The sequence below is a fragment of the Mandrillus leucophaeus genome, unplaced genomic scaffold (assembly GCF_000951045.1).
Source record: "Mandrillus leucophaeus isolate KB7577 unplaced genomic scaffold, Mleu.le_1.0 Scaffold114, whole genome shotgun sequence".
In the NCBI taxonomy this organism is placed as follows: Eukaryota; Metazoa; Chordata; class Mammalia; order Primates; family Cercopithecidae; genus Mandrillus; species Mandrillus leucophaeus.
In genome coordinates this window covers 3,938,577-3,959,763 of record NW_012099654.1, presented here as the reverse complement: position 1 = coordinate 3,959,763, position 21,187 = coordinate 3,938,577, and the positions used below count along the sequence as shown (strand labels likewise).

Here is a 21,187-nt window from a genome sequence, read left to right as displayed (position 1 = left end):
AAAAAACCTGTTGCATTGAAGTAGCTGTAGAAGGCTCCACACCGTAAGGAAGACTTAAGAGTAACATGCCTGCTTGTAAGGGTTTAAATTGGGCAACATGACTCCTGAGATGGTAGATTTTTGTAGAATGTACATTTGGGTGGTATGGCAAAGTAAAGCTTAAGGAAAAACAAGATGCAGAAGAAAATGGAGATTCAAAAAAAGACTACTGTGAAATGAGAACAACTTTAGTGAAAGAGGGCAATCGATGATTAAATAGGAAAGATTTTTCAATTAAAAATTCTCTCTGCAAATAGCTTTAAATGGAGGAGAAAGGTGGTAAGGTAAAGAAAGCCATTTTTACAGGAAGTCAGCTTCTTGAAAAAACTGCAACGGATAATTAAGATAACTTGTAATTAAGTTTTTAGGCTTCTTTTTACTACCTACAAACTTTAATAGTTTTAAGTCTGCACAACTGATATTAAGGATATATACTGCTTTAAATAATAAAGTGAGCATATCAAACTTCTAATGAAATTTTAATCACTTTTTGCTGTAGGGAATCAAATCCAAAAATTCAAGATTTCATGAAGCAAAAAGGCTTTGGCAAAGATTTTAAAAAACTGGAATCTTTCTACATTCAAAAGTAAGTTGTTTGAAAGCCTATTTCTGTTTTTATTAATGCTTTTTGTAAAAGTTTATTTAGTAATGTGCTTTATTTTTACATTTTCTCTACATCCTTTGCCTAAGTGTAGATGTGAAAAATCACTAAAGGAAGCAGTACCTACTGCTTGTTTTAAATAAGTAACATGGTGACTCCAAGTATTTTCCAATACCTGTTGAAATATAGGAAGGCAGTCATCTGTTCTAAAAATTCAGCTTGGGCTGGGCATGGTGACTCACGCCTGTAATCCCAGCACTTTGGGGGGCCAAGGCAGGCAGATCACCGGAGGCCAGGAGTGTGAGACCAGCCTGGCCAACATGGTGAAACCCCATCTCTACTAAAAATACAAAAATCAGCCAGGCGTGGTGGTGGGTGCCTGTAATCCCAGCTACTTGGGAGGCTGAGAGAGAATCTCCTGGGAGGTGGAGGTTGCAGTGAGCCAAGATCACACCACTGCACTCTATACTCCAGCCTGGACAACAGAGTGAGACTCTGTTTCAATCAATCAATCAATCAATAAAACTCAGCTTGAAGCCCTGGCTACCCTGTGAAGTCTTCACTACCATCCAGCCCCTGGAATTCATTCCATTTTGTCAATTCCAGGAGCATTTATTTTACTATATAGCTGTGCTACCCAGTATAGTAGCCATAGCCACAGGTGTCTGTCCATATGTAAATTAATTAAAATTAATGAAAGTTAAAAATTCAGCTACTCAGTTGCATTAGCCACATGTCAAGTGTTCAGTAGCCAGCTGAGGCTAGTGACTGCCATACTGAGAAGTGCATATATATACATTTCCATCCCAGGAAGTTTTACTAGACCATGCTGCTCTCTACAGGGATTGGCAAACTTTTTCTGTAAAGGGCCAGAGAGTAAAGATTTTAGGCTTCATGGGCCACGTACAATTTTCTTTTAACTTAAAAAAAAAAAAAAAATTAGAAAAAAAATGCTTTATAAATATAAAAACCATTCTTAGCCCATAAGACATACAAAAACAGCCTGCAAGCTGTAGTTGCCAACCCTTATGCCATACCATTTATTTGGCAAGCCCAGGTTCCAGCCTTTGCCTATTCAGCTTTTTGTGTGATGCATTTAAATTTTATTTATCTGCAGAGCACCTGGCATTGTCTAAATATCTGTAAATATTTGTGGACTGATTGTCAGCAACTTTTACATGTAATTTATGTGATATGACAGGCTAGATCATGGTCCCTATCATTTTAAGACAGCCATAAAATTTTAAGAGATTGCTGCTTATACAATTTCCTGAGTTGCCTACCAACTCAATTTGAGGCCACTTCTTAGGGGTATGTTTAACTCATTCATTCAGCAAATAATTATTAAACCCCCAAACTACGTTAGGTTCTATATCATGTGCTAAAAAGGGGGAACTACTTGTGACACTTCCCAACTTTAGCTGCTTCTGCTATAAAGCTGTACTATACAGAAAGGCACCTCTCAAAATGCAAGAAATCCTTGATAGAAAAATACATGTTTTAAACATATTGTTAAGCTTGTGATCTAAAATAACTATAATTTTTTTGTAATACTAGGGTTTTGGATATTATTGCAACCATAAACAAGGGATCCATTGTCTGGCAGGAGGTTTTTGATGATAAAGTGAAGGTGAGCATTGTGAAGACTGCATCTGATCAATGTAAGAGAATTATTTTTCTTGGGGCAACTGGGAATTTGCAAGTCTAACTACTAGTATTACCTTTCCAGTGTGGTTAGTGACCACTTTGGACCTCATAGTTCCAAGGTAAGTTTGGTAGAAATGAGACTAAAATGCAAGTCTCAGCCTTAGTTAACTGAACCTAAGTGGTATCCATATATAAGCAAAAGTTAAATATCCAAACTTAAGGTTGATGAAACTTTTCATTTTAAGTCCCTAAAATGAATATCACATGGCACTAACTCTGAAGGGGAAAAAGGAAGTGCAGATTTTTTTTAAGGATCTTAGAAAATTATGTTCCTAGTAATAATGCCTTAAACTTTCAATTTCATCTGCTATGTTCTACGCCTAATAATATGTATTGCAATTTGTAACGTTAATAGCTTGCGCCAGGCACAATAGTTGAAGTATGGAAAGACAACGCGTATCCTGAGGAACTCAGCAAAGTCACAGCATCTGGCTTCCCCGTAATCCTTTCTGCTCCTTGGTACTTAGATTTGATTAGTTATGGACAAGATTGGAGGAAATACTATACAGTGGAACCTCTTGATTTTGGCGGTAAGTGAAGCAGTTGGTCCAAGTGTTGTGAGTTACTGTGAAGCTGATGGTAAGTGAAGCAACCATTGTTACCTTTGTTTTATGAGTTTTCTCCCCTAACCTCCCACCCCAGAAATCCTTACCTAGATATCACCTACCACCTACCTATCTTTTGTTTGATCCTTGATTTTATGTACTTTTTTTTAAGCTCAGTATCATTTTAAACTCTCAAGAAACCATATAGTTGCCTAAATTCAAGAACTTCGAAAGTATTATAGATCCCCCTAGATTTTATCTCCATTTTCAATGACTCCTCACTCTCTACATTCTAAAGCTATTTGATTGCATTAACCTTATATGCCCTCTTCTGAACTGCTTCTCCAATGTAAGACACCTAACCAAAGCTACAGTTTTAGTTCAGTGGATTTCAGGCTGTGTTGTCTTAGGATTCTGAGGAGTAGAATCCTTGGTGGATGGGACATCTGAAGGGTGGAGCTTCAGGCTTTCAGATCCCCTTCCTAAAGAACACTCTACTTTGTCCAATTTTGTACATCAGCCTTTAGTACAAAATCCTTGAAAAAGGATTTTGGTATTTAAAAACGTTTCAGAACCATAGGTCTTATTAATTGGTAATTTTATATGCAATGAATTTTATGAGGATCAAAAAGTGTTAATTACTGATTTTTAAAAAGCATTAAGTGGCTGGGTGCAGTGGCTTACGCCTGTAATCCCAGCACTTTGGGAGGCTGAGGCAGGTGGATCATGAGGCCAGGAGTTCAAGACCAGCCTGGCCAAGATGGTGAAACTCCATCTCTACTAAAAATACAAAAATTAGCCGGGCGTTGGGGTACCTGTAATCCCTGCTACTCGGGAGGCGGAGGCAGAGAATTGCTTGAACCCAGGAGGTTGCAGTGAGCCAAGATTGCGCCACCACACTCCAGCCTGGGTGACCAAGCGAGACTCCATCTCAAAAAAAAAAAAAAAATTAAGTATTCAATTTTTGTTTTAAATGCCAAGAGGTAGAAATTAAAGGCAGGAATGGTCACAGTCCACTAAAAAACTAGTATTCCAACTTATGTTCCCTGGCACACTACTAAATAGATAACCAGGGATTTGAAAAATGGTTTCCGGTGTCCAGATAAGTTTGCATACAACCAAAATAAAACTGTTTAATACTGGCCCACTACGTTAATCTATGGGGCTAACACACACTGTGAACCATGGGTCAGGGCTGGGAATAAAGTTTGCAACCATTATTTTTTGGGAGGGGGAAGAGGGGCCACCTTTTTTGTGCCACAACCATTAACATCTCCCAAGGTCTTGCTGACCACAGGAGAGAAATGTTGCCCTAGGATAAAGACAGAGGAAACAAATCTTGATGAAGAAATTAATATTGCCTCTGTGCACAAGCTTTGAGTTTCTGAACTTATATCAATTCAATGATTTTAATTTAGGTACTCGGGAACAGAAACAACTTTTCATTGGTGGAGAAGCTTGTCTATGGGGAGAATATGTGGATGCAACTAACCTCACTCCGAGATTATGGTATGGGATTTACATGATAACATTTGAGTTAAGAATTAAGGTGCCTTAGCTTTCCTTCTCCATCTAAACACAAAAGTACTAAACATAAACTGCTTGGGGGGGATGTGTGGTTTAAATTTTAGGCCTCGGGCAAGTGCTGTTGGTGAGAGACTCTGGAGCTCCAAAGATGTCAGAGATATGGATGGCGCCTATGACAGACTGACAAGGCACCGCTGCAGGATGGTCGAGTAAGAAATATTTGTTTCTCAAGCTAGGATACTATTAAGTCCAGTGTGATTTTTAGCCTTCCTATTCAGTGTTAGCTAGTTTCTTTTGCTATAAATAGAAATGTGTGTTACCTAAGAAATAATAATTAGAAGAAACCAGGAATTATTTTTTTGTAGCTAATAATACCTGTAAAGAAGATATACTCAGACTTACAACTGTTTTATAGATACCAAAAATTTTGGTGTAACTTCGAACTCCATCTTGAGTTGCTTTAATTTTCTTCCCTTTTCAGTAATGCTGTGATTTAGTGATTCTAATGTAAATTTCTAAGATGACATAAATGATACCTAAAATATCTTTATTCATGTTATCTATCTACAGACGTGGAATAGCTGCACAACCTCTTTATGCTGGATATTGTAACCATGAGAACGTGTAAAAATGAAAGGGAAAAAGGCACACCAATCTGTACTACAGTCAACTTTATTTTGAAATCATGTAAAATAAGATATTAAGACTTTTTTGAATAAAATATTTTTATTGATTGGACCTTTGACCCTTTTATTTCTTATTACATATAGAGGCCTGGCATCTTTGAGATAAGCTTAAAGACACAAAAGAAACACAACTTCGTGATAGCACTCTTCCAAAGAGTTGAGTGTTTGCTACTAATAGTAATAACTTCATAGATGAACAGCATGATTCAGGTACAGTGGCTTTAAACATCAAAGCATATTTCTCGTTAAATTAAAACGGGTGGCTCCAGCGCCACTATCAAAGCTTAAGGTATATCTTTTATCTAGTTCTCTGAATGTACTGAAACAGTACTTTATTTGTGCAATAAAAATTGTTCTTACTGAAAATGAAGTAGCTAGGTGCTCCTGAATTTCTCTCAAAAACAAACATTTAGGTCAAACCACTTCTCCGGTTGAGCAGTGTATTTTGATCTTGAGAATTCATGGCTTGATAAGTAGATAGTTCTAAGGCAAAAGTAGCTGAGCCTGATGTTAGCGTTCGAAGCACAGTTGAATAACCCTAAGCAAAATAATTTAGGTCATTTATATTATCAAATTTAAGCCTCAGGTTTCTCTTCCTGCTGATTATCTTTTGACTATTAGGGAAAAGTGATGTTGCCACTTATGTGGCTTAGCCATATCACTTCCTTCAAACAGATCATTTAACTTTTTTCAGGGTAAGTTAGATATAAAAATATCGAGGACAGAAAGCAGAGTAGTGCAAGTGTGCTACAGATGTATTCATTAGATGGCTGTGCCCTTCCTACTACTCTGCTGGCAACCCAGGTGCCTGTCCTGGAGCAGAAGAGGCTGATAGGGGAGAAGAATGATAACTTGCCTTAAAACTGACAATGGCAGAAGTAAGATAAATGCTTGGCAGGGAAAAAATGATCATATAGACTGGCACCACATTTTGGTACAGCACATCTCAAGCTTTGCAGGACTACAAATACCCCCTTGTAATGGTAGAATCCCTGGATTTCCCAACAATTTAAATTCAAAGTCCTAACCATTCCTGCTGGTTGAAACGTAACATTTATTCCCTAAATCAAAGCCTTAATGTTCCTTTCAGGTTATTGATTGTCTATTCACTGGCATATTATAACCCCTGAATTAAGAAGAATATGTACTTTTCCATTACAAAGTACTTACCATAATATCTGCTAAGGGAACAAATCCAATAACAACTTTGTTGTCCTGGCGAGTCTGAATTTCCTGAATGTTTCCTCTTCTTTGTGCCAGATCTGCCAGGACAGGGCTGAGATAATCTCTAGCTACGGTAACCTCAAGATTCATCAGAGGCTCCAAAACTTGCTTATCAGCTTTCTTCAGAGCCTAAAGAAATTAAAGAATGTTAACTTATCTTTCATAAATAAATACTGCCCATACTCTTAAGCCTAGAGCTCATACAAAAAGACATAAGCTTGTTTTAACTCTCTCTTTAAAGGTAACATTTTATAAGACGTCAACAACTACAATATTTGCTGGTATAATAAGCATGGTAACATAATTTATAGATCTTTTGTATGGTATGATGCAAGGAGAGGTGTTTAGTAAAGTCTGATTATAAAAAATGACTGTGAACATGTGGTCAGAGTCACAGAAGTCCTCTCCTTTCAAAGATTCATTTGTTCATATTTAAACCTCATGTTGCTGTTCCTGATGTCCATAATTACAGTCCATGCCATGCCACATGCCACAGACAGCAATAAAGGGGAGAGCTTGGAAAAATGTAATGCAATAAGGTAATAGAAACATTATGTAAAATCTTTTATTTAGAATCTTACATTTCAAAGGCCAAGAAGAACACGCATATAAAGACTGTGGAAACTGAAAATGCCTTTCAGAATAATGGAATTGAAAAAGATGTAAAAATTAAGAGAAAAAACTGCTACAATAAAGAAAAGGATTGAATTCTGTGTATCTAGGGCATACCATGGTCACAGAACTGTTCTTAGTCCTCTTTTCATAATTTTTCCCTGGCAATATTACCTATCTGGAGAGCTTCAAAAACACCTTCAACATGGCTTCCTCAAAAGCTTTAAATCCTATGCAGCCCATAGTTTCTGAGTACTCCAGTCTTGTACTCCATTGACCTGCTTTGGGATAGTGTCTGAGTATCTACAGTTCTTCAACATGTCCCACACTGAGCTCATCATTTTCTTTTCTAAACACTTCTACACACATCCCTTTTTCTTATGATGACATCAGTAGTCTTCAGTTCACCTTTGACTTCCTTTTCCCCAAGTAAGCTGTAAGATTTTTTTTCCCGCTGTTCCTATTGCTGGTATCCTATGTCAAACTTAGTCCATTTCCTGTCCTCAACTATCTCTTCCCTATTCAAATTCCTTCTGTACTTTGATACTTCTCCCTTCGAAACCTTTAAATTATGCTCCACTATTCTCAGAACAAAGTTCAAACTCTTTAATGTAGTTTTTAAAGATTTCTCTACAGTCTGACACTATTTTACTTTTTCAACACACGGACTCCCCTGCCTTCATCTGATAATACAGTTAAAAAGACTCTTATCTCTGTCTGGAAGGTCCCCCACCGTGCCCAAGTCCTCCAAAATCATCTCAGCTCAAATATAAATCTTTCCAAGAATCCTCCCCAATTCCCTGCTTCCTACTTTCATGGCATTTGCCCATTTTATCTAATACTTTGGTTATACTTAATTCCCTTACGAAATCACAAGCTCCTTTAGGTAGAGTAAAATCTAATCCTATTTGTGTCCTTCTCAGTGCCTGGTGAACTATAAGCACAACACAGATGACTCAATAAATACATGAAGCACTTACAAGCAGAGAGAAGGAGACTCCCCATTACAAGAAGCGTAACAAGGGTAGCAGTACTTCCATTAGGAGTATTTTGTTTGAAGTAATGAATTAAAACTAAAGACTAAATGTAAGCCCCCATAAAGTTAATTCTTGTTCTCTGTCATAATCTTATTAAAAAGGTGAATGAACACAGAAATACAGACTTTATTTTTAGAAGACATGTTACACTTTGAAGGACAGGCCGATATATTGGGGGCTTGGGGTCAATTTAGAAACATTATTTTTCAGATTCCCATAAACTTTAAAAATTACTTGGGGACAGGCAATGATGGTGGCTTACACCTGTAATCCTAGCACTTTGGGTTTCGAAGGCTGAGGTGGGCAGATTGTTTGAGCCCAGGAGTTCAAGACCAGCATGGGAAACATAGTGAGGCCTTGTCTCTTAAAAAAAAAAAAAAAATTACTTGAGGGTGAATTTTCTCAATAATATAGTCATAACTACTTTGCAGGTAACATTTCTAACTATTAAGTGAACAACACTTAAACTTTTTTCAAAGCTTTGTTTTTAATCAAAAAGCTATTTAAGAAGTATAAATTTAAACTCATGTGAAAGAGATATTAAGTTTGGCTTTCTTAAGTCAGGGGCTTGGGATACTTAAATTAACTTTGTAATTATAGATTCAAGTACAATTACAGAAAATTGGGTCTCAAACACAGTCCACGTATTAGAAAATGGCTATAAAAGCAAGCATAAATAATGCAAAATCAATCACCTAAAAAATTAGGGTAGTTAAATGCTGAGAGGAATGTACGGAATCAGCATTCAGCATACCACACTCCTGGGAGTTAATCCAGTTCTGGTAGGTTAATGAGGCAGGAAGTGGAGAGTCCATGACACTTAAGGACAAACTCCCCAGATAACCATACCAAGAACACCACATTGCTTGATGCTTTGAGAAGAGAAGGTGCTTAGCCTGAATCTGTTATTCAGTGGGACTTAACTAGTTTCAATGATCCTTAATTAAAGCAATCTTATAATTTAATATAAGTAAAGAAATAATATGGAACTCTGCACGAATTTGCATGTCATCCTTGTGCAGGGCCATGCTAATCTCTATATCATTCCTATTTTAGTGTATGTGCTGCTGAAGCAAGCACTAAAGCAATCTTATTTGAATAACAATCTCCAAAATTGGAACCAATATTGGATCTTTAATGTTCTTTAGATTACAGTCCATCTTGGGCCAAGCTAGCCTCAGATCTGTCTTCCAGTCAAACCTACCATGCTTGCCTCTAATAGCTGTCTGTCAGGGATGGGGAAAGCAGAAATGCCACTTAAGGAAGCTTGCCTCTTTATCAGAGTATATTCCAATAGCAATCCATGTTAGATAGTAATTTCTAAGATCCTCTTTGAAATAAAAGCCTGGTGATTAAGAAATCAAAAGATTCTCCATAAGAACTCTTGTTGACCACAAGGCTGAGGAGGCAAAGACACAAGATAAGACTCTGTAAACACAGCTGTCTGCAAGATCAGTGGTACTATACTCAGAAGAGTCACCTGAAAGCCATAAAGATTAGGATAGTTCTATACCTTTTGCACGCATCTTGAGACACAGGCAGAAATCATAGTTGTGGAGGTACCAGGATGAACTGTCAGGGAATATAAAGTAATTGCTACATCTTGAACTGGGGATCCAAGCAATGGTCCTAGACAAGGGAAAAAAATTGTATCATACTATGCTCGATGTGTATTGAGAAGTAATGAGAAGTGCAAAGGAATAGGGAGAAAACACTAACAAAGTTAGGAAAAAGACTGAAAAAATCTATAATATAAGGAGTGATTAAATGGTTGAGTGTGATACTAATGCTTACTCTCTCATCTGAGTGCCTTACCTTGGAGGCATGCGCTGTGAATTCCACTTTCAATGGCCTCTTTGGAGACTTTCAAAAGGCCTTCACTGATACTTTCAGCATACTCAATCACTGGCGTAACAGACGATGTTTCAATTGGCCTTGCTTCCACTTCTACGGTCACCAGATGCCTTTTGTCTCCTAAAGTTCTATCTAATGTATCTGTAAACAAATTGAATATGGTACCTCAGAATTAATTCTGGAAAGGTATCAAGGTGCTATAAAACAGCAAAATTATCAACAAGCTCAGGGTCTCATACAAGATAAAGTGGGAGAGAATATTAACAATGGGAATGGCACTAAATTCAGTATAAAAATCAGAGTAAAGAGCTCTACCAACAAAGCATCTGCTTCTATGTTGATCAATGTTAAAAACCTGTTCTGTATCACCTATTTTAACATTAAGGTATGCTGAGGCACATGTTATGAAGATTATACTTTTAAACTTTTCAAAATGTCTTGTAGGTGATTGAAATCCTTTTAGTTACAAACTTTTAAATAAAAATTAAATGATAAAACCTTTAAAAGTACAAAAGGTAAGCTAATGAAAATTAACTCTAAATCCTGACAACCTACAAAAGTTTTACATTGCGTATTTTTCCAGCAATACTTTATGCACTTACTGTTTACTATTTCTTTCCCCAAAAACTAGTAAAATGTTTTTGGTAAGACTGAAAACAGTATCCCTTATTTGCCAACAACCAACAATCTCCAATATTTTACTAAAACAGAACTATGCCGTATTTATGTGAGGGGCCATGTAATGCACTGACTCATGGCCCAAAGTCAAAACTAAGAATTAATTATAGTCTATAATTCTTCATAATTCCTCTTCAAGCTCACGTTTGTACTGTGAAACATTTTCTATTTAAAATTATACAGGCCTAGGTGTGGTGGCTCACACCTGTAATCCCACCCAGCACTTTGGGAAGCCAAAGTGGGAGGATTACTTGAGGCCAGGAATTTGAGACTAGACTGGGCAATACAGCAAGACTCTGTCTCTGTAAAAAAATAATAAAAATTAGCCGGGTGTGGTACTGCACACCTGTAGCCCTAGCTACTTGGGAGGCTGAGGCGGGAGGATTGCTAGAGCCCAGGAGTTCAAGGCTGCAGTGAGCTAAGATCTTACCATTGTATGCCAGCCTGCTCAACAGAACAAGACATTGTCTCAATATATACGTGTTTATATATAAATATACATGTTTATATATGAGTAACTATACACATAATTTATGTACAAGCTAAAAATGAGCATTCATGAAACCTAAAACTACTAAACAGAGTATTACCAATATCTAGATGCCTTCTGAAGCAACCACTATCATATATTATCCTCATTATTTTCTTTAGTGTTACATCACATATGCATGTATCACTAAGCAATAGTTTACTTCTGCTTCATTTTGAATTTGTTATGCTATATGTATATGGCAATTTTTTTGTTCCACATGTTTGTGAGAGTTGTCTGGACTGTTTTCCGATTCCAGCCCTACTCCCCAACATCTAACAGTCAGCACTTGGTATTCCACTATAAGGAATAACCCTCCCTCTTCTTCCCTATTTATCTATGTATTATTCTAAGTATGAACTTAGAAATTATTTTTTCACAATGGTCTATACTTATCTTGGTATTCAAATTAATCCAGATTTGGCCAGCAGAGTCTCTTCAAGCTGGTTCCTGTGTCCTTATATACCCCCCTCACCATCGTTTTTTGACCATTTTCTCTCTCACACATAGCATGATATTCCATTATCCTTTTTAATGTTTTATTTCATTTTTAATTAACAAATAATTGTATATATTTATGGGGTTTGTGATCTTTCAATACATGTATACATCGTGGAATGATAAAAAGCAGGCAAATTTACACATCTATCATGTCAAAAAACTTATTTCTTTGTACTAAGAAGATTTAAAATATACATTATTAACTATAGTCACTGTGCTGTGTAATAGATCACGAGAACCTATTTCTCCCGTCCAATTGAAACTCCGTACCCCACTTCATCAACATCTCTCCTTTCCCCAGCTTTCCAACCCTCAGCCTCTGGTAGCCATCATTCTATTGTTCTGCAAGTTCGACTTTTAGAAATTCCACATATGTGAGAGATCATGCCCGTTGCACCTAGTTTTGATAATTTCTTGTTCATTACTAACACAAGTGGCCCTTGAACAATGTGGTGGCTAGGGGTGCCAAATCCCTATGCAGTCAAAAATCCATGTGTAAATTTTGAATCCCCTGAAACTTAACTACTATAGAATACTGTTAACAGGAAGTCAGTCTTACCAATAAATAGTCAATTAACACGTTTTATGTATTTTATATTGTATTTTTACAATAAACTAGAAAAAAAGAAAATGTTACCAAGAAAATCTGAGAGAAAATATATTTACTAAGTAAAAGTAGAACATCATAAAGGTCTTTATCCTTGTCATCTTTGCATTGAGTAGCCTGAGGAGTAAGAAAAGGAGGGGTTTGGCTTGCTGTCTCAGGGATGGCAGAGGCAGGACAATAATCCATGTATAATTGGACCTGCACACATACTTCAAACCCCTGTTGTTCAAGGGTCAACTGTACTTTCCATCCCCTCTTTTATTTCTTCAAAGATAGTATTTGTATATTCTACATCTCATAACTCCAATAACTGAAGCCTTTGCTGGTGTGACTATCTATTGTTTCTATTGCCTTTTTGTTCATTGTGCTTTTTCTCATGGTTTTGTGATTTAAAGAGAATTTTATTGTGAGTAATATTCTTTTATGTGTGGGAGTTCTTTTTTTTTTTTTTTTTTTGAGATGGAGTCTCGCTCTGTTGCCTGGGCTGGAGTGCAATGGTGCGATCTCAGCTCACTGCAACTTCACCTCTGGGATTCAAGCAATTCTCCTGCCTCAGCCTCCTGAGTAGCTGGGATTATAGGCACGCACTCACCACTATGCCCAGCTAGTTTTTGTTTTTTTAGTAGAAACGGGGTCACCATGTTGGCTAGGCTGGTCTTGAACTCCTGACCTCGTGATCTGCCCACCTCAGCTTCCCAAAGTGGTGGGATTATAGGCGTGAGACACCACGCCTGGCCATGTGTGGCATTTCTTTGAGGCCTGGGTTGACTGATATCTTTGGAGAAGCCCTTTTCTCCAGGTTCCCTGGGATACTACCAAGCCATGAGCACTTTACACTAAAGAACTAAGTTCTCCTTGGTCTGGAGTTTTTCAGGGCACACTGGTTCTATGAACTTAGGTTAAAGACCTGTATCAGAAGCCTATGATTACAAATTCTCAGAAACCTTGTCCCCTCACCATAGAGCCAGACAAGCAAGTTTACTTGCCCTCTGCTTTTGCGGAAAGGACTTTTCCTAGTTAATTCTTTCCATGAGGATATGGCTCTCAAGCACTAGGTTAGAGATGATTACAGATTCTTCCAGAATAACTATAGCCTATATTGCTGACTTATTTTCCCAGATTACTACTCCTGCTTCCTTTTTGACCTCTGGAAAATTCTATTACATTCTAGTCAGCTCAGATATTAAAAGTTGTTATTTAGAGTTCTCTAGCATTTTTTAGTTTTTCCAGATAAACAGTCCAGAAAGAGCACTCCTCATGCTATTTGCTCCTGTATTCTGCTTAATTTTTCAAGTTTCAGTGAAATGTAACCATCAGGACTTTTCACAAACTAATGAGCAGCTTGAAAGTACCTGGTTATCCTAAACGCTTTTTTTTTTTTTTTTTTTTTTTTTTAACAATTTCCCACAAACCTGTCCACATTTTCTTCTTGGGGGTGAGTAGCAATAATTGTTGTCATGTTTTTTGGCTTAAGAGAACCAAATTAAAATCATATGTAGAAAAATTATGAATTTTTACATTTGGGAATTGAAGTATAAAAACTATACCTACTCAAGATTACTATCAGCATAGAATAATCCTATTTATTAAGTACTGAAACTGACTTTCTACTTTTACTTTATAGAGTAAAAATAACACATTGACTTCAAATTCTTAGACTAGTTCTGATAGTGAGGACTGGGACAAGCCATCGACTTCCATGGCTTACTCTATTCCATGACCACTGAAAAGCACATTTGGTTGATGAGTGGTCATCCAGGAGATGTTATGGGTGATAATGAAATAGGGTTTTCTGTATTCAAAACAAAATCTTAAAAAACAAAAAAAAACCCCACATATGTAAAAACCGTCTCCTCTGATAGAAGACATTAGTGACTGTGAACACTGCTTTAAGCAACTAAATAGAGAAAGACAGAGAGAAAAAGCAAATCTTAAATGTTTTACTTTTTACCTGTGGCACGAACTGAGTTTAGGATGGTCTCTCGATATGCCACCTGGAGTGGCCCGAGATAGGTCTCCAGTCCATATTCCCTCTTGATTCGATCATGAATAATCTCTATATGTAACTCCCCCATACCACACAGAACAGTCTGGTTACCAGAGGAAGGAAATAAAAGATTAAGGGTAAATTATATTTATTGCAGAATACTATATAAAAGTATGATGTTAATATATATTTATTTTTCATTAATTAGTTTCCTTTGTAATTCTTTTTGGCCAGGGGCTCTTACATCAAAACATTGCTTTTGACTTTTCTGACTGGAATAATGAATCAATAAAAAGTGAATTACTTAGCCATTCTCTCCTCCTTCTTTGACAGTTAAATTATCTGCTGGGCAAGTGGCATTTGGCTAAGACTAATGATGCCAACACTTAGCTAGATACCAACATTTCCCAACCACAAAGCCAAATTTCTGGCCAGTGGAAGACGAATATAATTGATGTGGACAGCTTCTGGGTAGTGCCTGTAAGAGGAGGGTAAAGCCCCTTTCTTAACAAAAATGTAGGCAACTGACATGACACATGAGAATGAGGGCTATACCTTGTAAATGGGCGGAAGAACCTTTCTCCAAAACCTTTCCCAACAACATGGGCATTTCCCAACCATCCAGGGCACTTTACAGCTTTGTAAGCAGTCAAAACCTTCAGACTAGCTTGAACCTTCATATGAGGGAGAAACTGACTTTTATCTTTTTTGAACCAATGAAGACTAAAGGTATTAGTGTATTAGCTTGGATCTGTGGAAGGGACTGGAGACTAAAGGTCAACGACATGGACAGTATGTGATCAAGCCCTAATAATAATTCTGGCCACCAAAGGTTTGGGTGAGCTTCCCTGGTTGGCAGTACTCTGCCAGGAGGGTAACATGTCCCTGAGGATAAAGGAAGCATTGCAAAGGTTTAAAACCCTCCCAGACTTCGCTCTATGTGTCTCTTTGGCTGATCCTAATTTAAATACTTTTGCTGTAATAAAACTGTAATCACAAATTTTAAAAAATCACTTGGTATAGGACTGCTATACTTTAAGTTACAAAGTGAACTATCTGGGGAAAATAGTTGTAAAATAATACAAATAAAATTACTTGCTTATAGATATCTGTACATATATACTTACAAAAATATATTATGTTGCATAACACAGCACAGCAGAAGAACATGTTTGGGTAAAAAGTGTGAAAGGCACAGGCGCCGTGGCTCATGCCTGTAATCCCAGCACTTTGGGAGGCCAAGGCAGGCAGATCACCTGAGGCTGGGAGTTCAAGACAAGTCTGACCAACATGGAGAAACCCTGTCTGTACTAAAAATACAAAATTAGCTGGGCATGGTGGCACATGTCTGTAATCCCAGCTACTCGGAGGCTGAGGCAGAAGAATTGTTTGAACCGGGGAGATCGTGCCACTGCATTCCAGCCTGCGCGACAAAGCGAGACTCTGTCTCAAAAAAATAAATAAAACTATGAAAGGCTATTCACCAAGTTTTCATTCTGCTACCCTGCAGAATGAGATGGAGGAACTGAGAAAGGGACTTAATTATTTACTTGGTAGATTTGTGTATTATTTGCTGTTATTTTTAAATGTAGTGCCAGTTTTTATTTCATTTATTTTTACTTACTTTTTTCAAGACAGGGTCTCGCTCTGTCACCCAGACTAGAGTGCAGTGGTATGATCATAGCTCACTGTGGCCTTGACCTCCCTGACTTCCCAGGCTTAAGTAACCTTCTCACCTCAGCATCCTGAGTCGCTAGGACCACAGGTGCATGCCATCACACCTGGCTAATTTTTATTTTTATTTCTTTTTTGTAGAAACAGGATATCCTTATGTTGCCCTGGCTGGTCTTGAACTCCTGGGCTCAAGCGATCCTCCCAAAGTGCTAGAATTACATTTCGATTATTTAAATAATAGATTTTTAAAAATAAAACATTTCTGTTTTAATTACGATTATCATACCCTTCAGTATCAATTAAACTAAATTACTACCTCATTTGGCTGGCATATTGGGAAAATAAAGTACTCCATGCTTTCCAGGTTAACTATATCAGTTTATCCTTTTTAAAGACAAATTTATAATCTTTTTAAGAAACTCCTTATATAAACATCACCCTGTCCTCCTAAAAAGAGGATGCAGAATGTAATTTAATCTTTTCTTGATGAATCAAAACATCTGTTCTACTGTGCTACATTATACAGTGCAGTTCTGCACCTACTTTAAAACTCCACTTCCTCTCACATTGTTACACTGTAGTCTATCACTTCTCTCCCATTTTAGGTGTTTTACTGTCTTCAAAAGCACCTTCCAATCCTCCTAGTATGCTTCTTTTATAAACCTTAGCATAAAAGGCTCAAGGCTTTGTCTTGATTAAACCTTATTTCAAAATTTCACAAAAAGCTGTCTTCAGGAGGGGTAAAAAATGTTGGGGAATAGTTTATATATGTGAAGTGTAATTAACTACATAGAGAATTAAGGAAAATGTGCTTATTTAGCTTGATAGTCAACATAAAAGCAGAAATTAGTATTATGAGAGAATTTTAAAAGGCTTTTCTTTCGGAGCACAGACTTAATCAGTGCTTTAGACAGACAGACAGACACACACACACACACATTCTTATAGAAAGGCTTCTGGAGTTAAGCAATAATATACCTACTTGTCCAGAGTCAGGATCTAGCCTTACTTTCAAACTTGGATCTTCACGCTGAAGACATTTCAATGCATGTTCCAAATCTATGGGATAAACAACTGTTATATTTACATTTCATTTTTTAAAATAATTATATGGTCTAGTGGGTAAAATAGATGGATAAGCAAACAAATTTTGAAAAAGAAATTTCAACCAAGTGTGGTGTCTCATGCCTGTAATCCCAGCACTTTGGGAAGCTGAGGCAGAAGGATCGCTTGAGCCCAGGAGTTTGCGACCAGCCTGAGCAACATAGCAAAACCACGTCTTTACAAAAAAAAAAAGAAAGAAAAAAGAAAACTTCAAACAGCCATACATACTGCAGAGACAAAAACAAGCTGACATAATAATGATGGGAGGCTACTTGAGATTGAGTGGTCTAGGAAGGCCTCTCCGGGGTGATTTAAGTAAAGACAGAAATGAATAAACAAACTATAAGCAAAATCCTGAAGAAAAGGAATCCCAGATAGAGGGAATGGCTATACAAGGAACAATGTGCTGTTGGGAAAAAGAGCAAGAAAACTAGCAGCTAGAGATCAGTGGACAAAAGGAAGAATAGCATCAGATGAGGAAGCAGATGTGTGGCAGGGATCATATCATGTAAGGTCTTGTAGGCCATGGTGAAAAGTTTCGGTTTGCACTGCGAAGCCACTGAAAGGTTTTAAAAGGAACAGTAACATCATCTGATTATATTTTCCAAAGATCAATTTAGGAGCTGACAAAAAAGTAAAATGCCTTCAGAAAAACTGGCAATAATGAAGTGCCAAAAGGAGGCTAAAATTACATCATGAATAAACAGGTACTAGTATAACTCTATGATGATGAATTATCACAACCACAGAGAAAATAATGCATATTTTAGATGGCATTAAGTATGCCATCTAAAGTGATATTTTAATACACTCAATTAACTGATAAGTATACTCTACCTCTTTTTATAAAAGAAATATGTTAGAAGTTCCACAAAGTGTAGCTAAAGAAAAGAGCTGAGCACTGGATTAATGAGCTAACCTTATCAGTCACACATTCAAAGTATCTTAGGTATACAAACCAGGCATTTTAGACCCACACTATTCAAATGGTAACCACTAGCCATTTGGAGGTATTAATGTTATTAACTGCCAAGTGCTGTAAATGTAAAATAAACACTAGGCTTCCAAGACTTACCATGAAAAAAAGAATGTAAAATATCTCAGCGATACATTTTAATACTGATTATATGCTGAAATAATATTTTGATATACTATGAAAACTTATTTCACCAGTTTGTTTGCTGTGGCTATAAAAAAATTTTACATTATATATGTAGATCACATTATATTTCTACTGGACAATACTGTTCTAGACCCCTGACATCCCAAAGTGGGCACCAAGGACCAGCAACACTGATAACACCTGGAGTCTGACAGAAATGCAGAATCTTAGGTTCTGGACCTACTGAGTCAGAGTCTACATTTTGACAAGAATCCCAAGAGATGCGTATGCATGTTCAAGGTCAAGAGGCATTATTGTAGATAATATTTTATTTTAAGCACATACAGATATTCAAAGACAGTACATGCGTATGACACTAAGTGACTTTTGGAATAAAAATAACTTTACTGTAAAATAAATTCATTTAAAAATATTTACAATGTTAGCACTGTAACAGGTATCCAGGGTTATAACCAGACTATGGGGTAAGTACAATAAAAGCACAGAAAAAAGAAACATGTAGATCTGCCTGAAAGAAGTCTACATAAGGGAGCTTTGGTAAATCCCTTCCTCTTGGGGGCTCAGGACCCCTAAGCTAATGCCCATTAATGAGACTTTGGATACCAAACTTTTTCTCCTAAAGTAGTTAAAGGCTTAAATTCTCAGGTGCAAAACTCGCTGGTGCAATGTAACTGCAAGCCCACAATTTGAATTTAGGTGCTCATGCTGCATCTGAAATATAAAATGACTCTCAAACATATTTCAAAGAATCCATGGGTTACTTTGCTTGGGCAGCCCCTGCTCTTAAGTGCCTGGTCACTCCTGATATAACCAGCTTGGTTAAGTTTGATAATTAGGCAGCCAGATTCATCATCACCTGATCCTTTTCCACTAGAGTAAAAACTATACCTAACTGGCCTCAGAGCATTTAAAGTAACAGAAAAACTGCTGTTAGGCCCTTTTTAACTTAAATGCTGTTCCTTCAGCAAAGTGGACACAAAAAGACTCAGTTTCGGTTTCCTTCGGTACTGGGGGGCTGTCTTACATCTATACTCAGATTTCTTTCATGTGAACTCCATCTGGGGAGGTGAGCAACTGTAACCTCTACTGGGCTAGGGATCTTCCTTCTTTCTCCCCACAGGGTCCTCAGGAAGACAAGGGGAGGCAATAGAGATTGCTTTTCTTCTCCTATAATCTGTGAGTCCAACTTGTTTTCAAAGGAAAAAGAGCTTCTAATGCCACCTCTAGAACCAGAAGGTTTGTCCTTAAACAGTCTGATATAGGAATTCAGTGAGAGCCTCATAAAGTGTGATGCTTGAGATGAGACCTAAAGAAACGGTAAACAGGGCCGGGTGCGGTGGCTCACGCCTATAATCCCAGCACTTTGGGAGGCCGAGGTGGGTGGATTACCTGAGGTCGGGAGTTTGAGACCAGTCTGACCAACATGCAGAAACCCCATCTCTACTAAAAATACAAAATTAGCCAGGAGTGGTGGCGCATGCCTGTAATCCCAGCTACTCAGGAGGCTGAGGCAGGAGAATCGCCTGAACTTGGGAGGCAGAGGTTGTGGTGAGCCGAGATCATGCCATTGCACTCCAGCCTGGGTAACAAGAGCGAGACTCTGTCTCAAAAAAAAAAAAAAAAAAAGGGTAAACGTTTTCCAGGCAGGTAAGTTCACGGGCTACTATTATAATGCAAGAGAGAACAGAAGAAAAGAAATAGCGGTGCAAAAAAGAGCACAGTATCTTTAGGAAATCACAATTACTTTACTGTGGGAGCATAACGTGTGGCTAGGTACTATAGTTTTATTTTTCTTTGGGTTAAAGAAGAGGGTCAAAAGGAAGGCAGAAGTTTCAATAAATGAAGCCAGACAAGAAGTCTGTGGCAGAGACGACTAGCAGCCTTCCACTCTACTCTGCTGCCGCCTACTTAAAAGGCTGCTTTTACCAGACTTCCTTGCAACAGGTGGCCATATGTCTCAGTGCTGGCCAATGACATAGAAGAAATCTTAAGAGAAAAGGGGTATATCTTCTTCCTTCCCCTTACTCCTTTCTGTTGTCAGCAACTCCAAGGTGATACCCGAGGCTGCAGGAATTATGCACTCAGGTAAGACAAAAAGATTAGAGCCTGGATCCCTGACAACACTGTGGGGCCACTCTAATCCCTGACTACCAATTCAAGGCTTCTGTTATGAGATAGAGAGAAATAAATTTTTTTCTTATTAAAGCAATTGTTATTTGGAGGTTTTCTGCTATATGTAACCAAATCTAATTGGAAATTATAATTGGAATCATAGGCTTTACATACCACACTAAAGAGTTTGGGTGTGTGCTAGAAGTAATGAGAAACCACTGAAAAAATCTGAGCTAAAATGCTAAAGAACAAAGTAACGAAAGTTCAAACGAGGTTATCCACAGTATACAAATTTCTTCATTGAGTTCTAGATGTTGAGGTAGAAAACAAGGTAAAACAGCATTTTTATACATGATGATGAGAAACTGAATGGGTTATGAATCAGTTACTGTCTAATCTAATATACTAGAAGGGCAGTTCTAAGACCAGTTACTTAGAATCCCACAGATAGCACTACAAGAGTAAGGAAGAATATGAGAAGAATGGCCAAGAAATAAGAAGAGAAAAAAATGAAGGCATTTGTAAAAATGGAAACATCTTAAAAAACAAGACCAACCACAGGAAATGTTTACCAATATATTCAGATAAAATTTACCTCAATCACATAAGAAATCTCTTGAGGGTATATTGTAACTATTTTATATAAATTATCAGAGCACTAATTAGTTGACACACTAGGACCATTTATACCTGGCTGCTTAGACACTGACGGGGGTTCTATGGTACAGAAGAAAACAGGTTCTGGAATCTCCACTCCAGCCAATAAAACTCTCTCTGCTTCATTGTTTTGTCTGTGCTTCTTTTCTCCCTCCCTTTCGGCTCTACGAGCTGCAGCTAATGCGCTGGACTTGGATGAGACAATGGTGTCTCCAGTGGCAGTCTGCAAGCAAACAAGATGACTTGGAACAAAAGTGGCATTTAGCAAGCGCTCATCTCCACCAAGAATCACAATATAAGAATTTTTTTTGTGGCACTTTCTTTTCATCAGAACTTAAGAGAGAAATAAAATTCAAAAAGCTCATTAATAACTGCGTAAGTAA

At 37.5% G+C, this 21,187-nt stretch overlaps 2 protein-coding genes across 4 annotated transcripts in view; one reads left to right on the top strand and one right to left on the bottom strand.

Annotated features, from left to right (window-relative positions):
• The window catches only part of HEXB (hexosaminidase B (beta polypeptide)), a 27,175-nt gene extending 20,635 nt beyond the window's left edge, over positions 1–6,540 (top strand). Inside the window, exons 9-15 of the mRNA XM_011996594.1 lie at positions 539–625; positions 2,198–2,270; positions 2,703–2,877; positions 4,311–4,401; positions 4,524–4,628; positions 5,190–5,315; positions 6,196–6,540. Of these exons, the coding sequence (XP_011851984.1) occupies positions 539–625; positions 2,198–2,270; positions 2,703–2,877; positions 4,311–4,401; positions 4,524–4,628; positions 5,190–5,211 (553 nt within the window). The 3' untranslated portion in view covers positions 5,212–5,315; positions 6,196–6,540. The remainder of the gene's footprint in view (positions 1–538; positions 626–2,197; positions 2,271–2,702; positions 2,878–4,310; positions 4,402–4,523; positions 4,629–5,189; positions 5,316–6,195) is intronic.
• The window catches only part of GFM2 (G elongation factor, mitochondrial 2), a 48,156-nt gene continuing 32,042 nt past the window's right edge, over positions 5,074–21,187 (bottom strand). For all 3 annotated transcript variants that reach the window (XM_011996613.1, XM_011996606.1, XM_011996622.1), the window contains 7 exons: positions 20,838–21,027; positions 16,791–16,867; positions 14,099–14,237; positions 9,794–9,973; positions 9,492–9,607; positions 6,276–6,458; positions 5,074–5,643 (listed from right to left, as the gene is read on the bottom strand). In XM_011996613.1, coding sequence (XP_011852003.1) covers positions 5,515–5,643; positions 6,276–6,458; positions 9,492–9,607; positions 9,794–9,973; positions 14,099–14,237; positions 16,791–16,867; positions 20,838–21,027 — 1,014 coding nt within the window. In that variant the 3' untranslated portion in view covers positions 5,074–5,514. The remainder of the gene's footprint in view (positions 5,644–6,275; positions 6,459–9,491; positions 9,608–9,793; positions 9,974–14,098; positions 14,238–16,790; positions 16,868–20,837; positions 21,028–21,187) is intronic.